Here is a 6,728-nt window from a genome sequence, read left to right as displayed (position 1 = left end):
GCCTTTGTGACTTGCTTCTTTTACTTAATGTAATGTCTTCAAAGTTCATGCATGTTGCAGCAGGTATCAAACTCTCACTCTGCCATCTGCATGATGCAACTGGAAACGTGATTCATCGGACTACATGACTTTTTTCCAATGCTCGTCTGTCCAATCCTTGTGTTCCTGTACTAACTGGAGACGTTTTATCTCGGTAACTGCAGACAGCAAAGGTGTTCGAACAGACCTTCGGCTTCCATATCCCATACGATGCAGTGTACGGCTAATTTGCCTACAAACGTCAGGTGGTCATAATAATCTGGCCACTCAGTGTAAATATATATCCTGTGTTCAAAGGCTGTTAAATCATGTTGTTTACCCATATCTTCAGAAAAAAATCACTTCTGCTGTCGTGGTAAACAACCTGCTTCCCTATTTATAATGGTCTGGCCCTCTAGCAACTTCAGCGCGAAATTATAGATAATTTGCCTACAAACGTCAGGTGGTCATAACAATCTGGCCATTCAGTGTGTATATATATTGATTTCAGAGAGGAAGGGGGGGGGGGAGAGAGAGAGAGAGAGAGAGAGAGAGAGAGAGACCAATGATGAGAGAGAACCATTGATAGGCTGCCTCCTTCACATCCCCTACCAGGACCAAGCCTGCAACCTCGGCATGTGCCCTGACCAGGAATTGAACCATTATCTCCTGTGTCATAAGGTCGACGCTCGACCACTGAGGCACATCAGCAGGGCCCACGGTTGGCTATTGTAAATAGTGCTGCAATGTATGAGATTTCCAATTTTCTCCACAAAGTTATTTACCCTATTTTTGATTATAGTCATCCTAGTGGTATCTCATTCTGATTTTTTTTTGATTTGCATTTCCTTGATGAATAATGATGTTTATAATCTTGTTAGGTGTTTATTGGCTATTTATACATCTTCTTATTCAGATCCTTTATACATTTTTAATTTCAATTTATTTGTTGTTGAGTTGTAAAAGTTCTTTGGGGTGGTGGTGAGGGAGCAATGGGGGGATAAGGACACATATGTAATACCTTAATCAATAGAGAAATTTTAAAAAAAGAATGTCCTTAGAAGCACAAAAGTTTTCAATTTATATGATGTACAATTTATCTTTTTGTTGTTGTTGTTAACCCTCACCTCAAGATATTTTTTCCACTGATTTTTAGAGAGAGTGGAAGGGAGGAGGAGAGACAGAGAAAGAAACATCGATGTGAGAGAAACACGTTGATTGGTTGCCTCCTGCATGCCCCCCCTCGCTAGCCCCCCAGGACTCTATCCACTGAGCCAAACCAGCTAGGGCTAATTTTTTTTTTTTTTTTGGCTATGCTTTCATGTCTATGGTAAGAAACCATTGCTTAATTCATGCTTATGAAGAGTCAGGCCTATGTTCTATTCTGAGAGTTTTACAGTTATAACTCTTGCATTTATGTCTTTGATCCATTCTGAGGTGTGTTTTTTTCTAATATGGTGTGAGGTATGGATCCAAATTCCTTCTTTTGCATATGACTATCCAGTTGTCTGTCCCATTTGTTGAAAAGACTGTTCTTTTCTCATTGAATTGTCTTGGCACACTGGTTGATAATCAATTGGCCATAAATATCAGTGACTATTTCTGGACTTTCAATTCTGTTCCATTGATATATTTCTGCCTTTATTCCAGTATCAGACAGTTTTGAATATTGAAGCTTTGTAATAAGTTTTGAAATTGGGAAGTGTAAATCTTTCAACATTGTTTTCAAGATTGTTTTGGACAGTCTCCATATGAATATAAGCCAATAATGTTCATATTATTCCCAGATGGATAAGCTTGTCGATGTCTCCTAGAAAGGCAACTGAAAGGGATTATGTTGAATCTGTAATTCAGTTTGGGAGTATTGCCATCTTAATAATACTAAATCTTCAAATCCAGACACAGGATGGTGCTGGGGTTCTTGTTCCAGCATCTAGAATGGTTCAGCAATCTGGAGAAGGGCTGTGTGTAACTTAATAAAGAGTCCAGAGACGAAGCATAATTTTGAAAGGCATTATAGGGAGTCAGAGGAGCCTAGCTAAAGAAACTAAGATCTCCTCCGCTCAGGACCCCTTGCTATTTATTAACACAAACTGTCCTAAGGCAGGGTGGAGATATACACTTCGAAGGGTAGAGTTAGGTACAGAATCCATTGTCAGATTTGAGGAAATGCCTCTGGCTGTTCAGGTGTTTGGCCAGTAGGAGGCAATAACATGTAGATTTAAGATGCCCTGAGCTGTCTGGCAGCAAGCAATCATCCCTTTTCAGGTTTGGGGAAATGCCCTTCAGCTGCTCCAGATGATTCAGCCCTTGCTGACATGCTGGAATTGGCTTCCGGCAGGATGGATTTATTTAGGTCTTTAATTCTGTTCAATAATATTTTATAGTTTTCAGTGTAGAAGTATTAAATTTGTTGTGTTAAATTTACTCCTAAGTATTTTATTCTTTTGGAAGTTATTATAAATGAAATTATTTTTCTTAATTTTTGGATTGTTCATTGCTAGTGTATAGAAATAGAACTGATTTTGTATATTGACTTTGTATTTTGCAACCTTGCTAAAGTCTTTTCTTTGCTCTAATAATTTCTTTGTGGATTCCTTAGGATTTTCTATATGTAAGGTCATCTCAGCTGCAAATAAAAATAGCTTTACTCTTCCTTTTTAACCTGGATGCCTTGTATTTCTTTTTTCTTGCCTACTTACTCTGAATACAAGTTCCTATACAATATTGAGCAGAGATGGTGGTGGTAGACATTCTTTTCTGCTTCCCTGCATCTGTAATTAAGACCCTTATTTATTAAACTGTGCAGAGAAAGCAGAGTTCAAATCCATGTTGCTCTGCTATTGGAAATGGAACATGAATATACCTTGCTTCAATCCTCCCACTTTCAAATGCTATAAAATATTTATTAGCTTTCTATTTTGGCATTGGGAAGATGAGTTAGAATTCGACAGTCCCCTAAAAATTAAATATTATGTAATTTTATAGGACAAAGTTATGGGTATGATTAGGAAAATCCCTAAGTGTGGCATGAAACATCAGGTCCTAACCATTTTTCCTGGTTAGAGATCAGAATTATTAATAAGTCATGATCTTTATTTTTAAATGAGACAGGCTGGTGTCCAGGCGACTTTCCTGGAAGACACACAGAATGCTTGCCTGCCCTGAGGGACCAGAGAGAAACATCCATTGGTTGCCTTCCGCACGCACCTTGGGCACCCTGACCAGGGACTGAACTCAAAACCTGAGTATGTGCCCTGACCGGAATCGAACCTGCCACCTACTGGTACATGGGATGATGCTTCAACTAACTGAGCAACACAGGCCAGGGCCCCAGTTTCTTATCATTGAAGATTGTTCATCTTAGAAATATTTTTTTTAATTCTTTATTAGTTGAGGTATTACAAATGTGTCCTCATCCCCTCATCTTAGAAATATTAATGAAAAGTTATTTCCATTATTCCTCTATCCTGTCACGTGTATTTAGACCTTGACACCTCAAATCCATATCTAAAACCTTGATGCCTGGATAACTACGGAAACCTCTCAGCTGGTGGAACTGCCTCCACGATTTCTACTTTTGGTCCATTTGGCCCCCTGTCCACCAGGAGCTGTCACCTAGGGTGGAAGAAGGCAGCCACTGTTACAATCTTGGCCAGGCAGGCTTAGGTATGGGCTAGTGGGGTCTCAATTAAATATCCACACCTCTCTTTCCTCCCACTCTCTGATTTCCACAGCAACCGGAGCCAAAGGCCTGGAAGGCTGGAAGGTACAGATCACTTACTGCAGAGGTTGGCTGAGGGGGGAGGGGGAGTGGGGAGCAACTCAAGAATAACCAACAGACTAGCAGCCCCCTTCCCCTCCCTATCCTCCCCACAGAGCTAATTTCCTCACCTATAATTTCTCATTCCCCTTCTCTTGACAGACTGCCTCTGAATCCTTGCCTTTTTGCATGTAGTGTTTTCTCTGGCAGGAATCCCTTTACTCCATTCCTTTGCCTGGCAAATAAACTCCTACTTATCTTTCACGATTTGTTCAAAGGTCATCTCTACAAATGCAAAGGAAGCAAGGCCCTAAGAATATTTATTACAAAGAAAATTAAGGTCAGATGCTTAATTCCCCACTTACTAGTTGATGCAACCTTGGGTGAGGCACTTCTTTGATTTTAAACCCCCTCCACTCCCCCCCCCCTTTTTTTTTTTTGCAAAATAGGAATGGGAATAGCTGCCTTAACATCCCTTTCCCAGGAAACTGAAAAGGTCAGTGAGATAAAATGTTCTCTAAAATGCAAACCATTTTACAAATTCAATTTTGTCCTTGCTTTCCCATTGCTTAGAATGTTTCCCCTCTTTGTTCACGTCTGTGAGTGCAAAAGTCAACTTTGGTGCATTCAAATACGAATCCAAACCTTTCCTCGGCCCCCCTTTACCCAATTTTACTTCTGCCTGCAGCTCCCCTTTTCTGCTCTCTTATCTCCTTTTCCCCATTTCTCCCCTCTTGTGGCTTGCTTGTTTATACTAAACTTATCCGACACACTGCTTGACTTTTGGAGGTACATTACATAGTTAAAAAAGGGTAAGTCATTTAGTAACGCGGAGTAAGGGAATCCAAACAAAACAAAACAAAACAAAACTCTGCATTCTAAACTGTAAAGTTCTGGGCCCCGAGAACCCTGATTGGCAGGGTCATAAGCGAATCCCCGCAGAGCGAGGGTGCATGGCTGGGCTGGGGTTCTGCCAGGAGCCCGCGCTCAGACGCGGGAACCCAGGCGGGCGGGCGCGGTGGCAGGCCCGGAATTCCTGGAACGGAGCACGGCTGGACCTAGAACTACAAGTCCCGAGGTGCCCAGCGGCCAAAGTAGGTTCCACCTCTGCTTGCCTCCTCATTCTTTCCGGTCCCTACCTGCGAGACGGCTGTCTGTAAACTGCGTGGTAGTCATTATAGAAAAACCCGCAGGCTCCTCTTGGGACGCAGGGCCGGGAGCAGCTCGCGGAATGGCTCTCACTGGTCGGGTGGTTCGCCCCGGAGTAGCGGAACCCGCTGTCCCACGGCCCGAGTTTCCGGGGGGACAGTCATCGTGGCAGGACGCTGTGGCGCGGCGGTTTAATTCTCCGGCGGCGGCTGGTGGAGCGGGACGCGATGGTTTTGACGGGGCTTATCAGGAAACTCGGTAACAGTCAGAGCCGCCCTCGCTGGATTCGTCCTCCTGTCGTTGCCACTGGCTGAGAACGGCCGTGTCACTTTTCCTTTCTGGTCCCAGCTTGGCTAGGGCAGTCCCCGGGGGCCCCTGTCGGACTTGGTGTCAACGCTGCAGTGCGTGGCCCGAGAGCACCAGCGGCCCAGCTGGTGGAAGCATTGGTTTCTCTCTGTCCTGCTGACCCCGCCGACCCCGCCCTCTGACCCTGCGCCCCCCTCCCCCCGCCCCCCGGTCCTGCGTAACCACGGCCTCGGGGCAGGTTGCGGGTGGGCGGCTGGGGGCTGGGGGCTGGGGGGAGTCGAGACCGGCTGCGAGCGGCGTGTCCCCCGCAGGTCACCAGCTGGAGGAGATCCGCGAGCGCGCCCTGCGGACCGTGCTCTGCAAGGTGGAGCTCAACCTGATCGGCGCCGCCGACCTGGCCCAGGACCGGCTGCTGTTCGTGCACCTGCTGCAGTGGTTCAACTTCCCGTCCGTCCCCATGAAAGCAGAGGTGCTCAGCCTTCTGAACCGGCTGGTGAAGGTACGAGCATCTTGACATAAGGAATCGGAGGAGCGAAGTGTTTCTTAGTCATTGCACTGGAGCATTTGTTGGAAAGTTCATGTAAAAGGTTTTTGAAAAACAACCGGGGGCGGTGCATTTTTACTCATTTGGTTATATGGCCACGTCTTCTTTTTCTTTGATTTGTGATGTTAAATCTCACCTTGTCGCCACTGTGCTCTGAAGTGACACAGATCTGAGTTCTGGTGGATTCTGGGTTTGGGAATCATCGGGGCGGTTAATAGCTGTCATTCTGTTTTTCCTTGTGTTCTGTTATTTGCATGTTAAAAATTGCATGGGTCCCTATGACAGAGGACTCGTTTAGAGATAATGTTACAGACCACGATTAATCTCACAAGGGGTGTTAAATTCCTTTCCTATATTTGTTTTTCAAATCTATGTTCCTCAGCGTATCTTGAGAATAGTTAGTTGCCAGAGTCAGATGTCAAATTGCAAGTTTAACCGTTCAAAACTGTCAATCGCTGTGTAGTCTTGGGTGATTTTTAAAAAATGTGTGTTTTTATTGATTTCAGCGAGGAAGGGAGAAGGAGAGAGAAACATTGATGATGAGAGGGAATCATTGATTGGCTGCCTCCTGCACGCCCCACACTGGGGATGACCCCGAACCTGGGCATGTGCCCTTGACTGAATCGAACCCAGGACCCTTCAGTCCACAGACCAACACTCTATCCACAGAGCCAAACTGGCTAGGGCGAGGGTGATTCTTACTACTTTGCATCCTTTGGAGGTAGGAGAGATAGGGTGAATGTCAGTGGACAGAAGTAATAAGTAGGAATTATAGTGTTCAGTGTCTGGGTTTTTCTCTCGTAGGTGTTATTAAGTGTTTTATGTCTCTGTACAACTATGTCCTATTCATCGAACTTCTTTACTTTTGGGTATTTCAGTGCAAGATTTAGTTTTTAAAAAAGGAGCATCTGGTATACCCAAAGTGCTGTAAGATGAAGTCTAGAGACT

At 44.5% G+C, this 6,728-nt stretch overlaps 1 protein-coding gene across 3 annotated transcripts in view; it reads left to right on the top strand.

Moving 5' to 3' along the window:
- Positions 1-4,635: 4,635 nt before the first annotated feature.
- The window catches only part of RTTN (rotatin), a 108,442-nt gene continuing 106,349 nt past the window's right edge, over positions 4,636-6,728 (top strand). For 2 of the 3 annotated variants that reach the window (XM_006090776.3, XM_023755610.1), the window contains exons 1-2: positions 4,636-5,188; positions 5,548-5,735. In XM_006090776.3, coding sequence (XP_006090838.1) covers positions 5,158-5,188; positions 5,548-5,735 — 219 coding nt within the window. In that variant the 5' untranslated portion in view covers positions 4,636-5,157. The remainder of the gene's footprint in view (positions 5,189-5,547; positions 5,736-6,728) is intronic. The other variant, XM_023755611.1, reaches the window with a different exon arrangement.

Source organism: Myotis lucifugus, unplaced genomic scaffold, assembly GCF_000147115.1.
Source record: "Myotis lucifugus unplaced genomic scaffold, Myoluc2.0 scaffold_82, whole genome shotgun sequence".
NCBI classification, from domain to species: domain Eukaryota; kingdom Metazoa; phylum Chordata; class Mammalia; order Chiroptera; family Vespertilionidae; genus Myotis; species Myotis lucifugus.
Note: the sequence above shows the minus strand (reverse complement) of the source record. Positions and strands in the feature narration are given on the sequence as shown.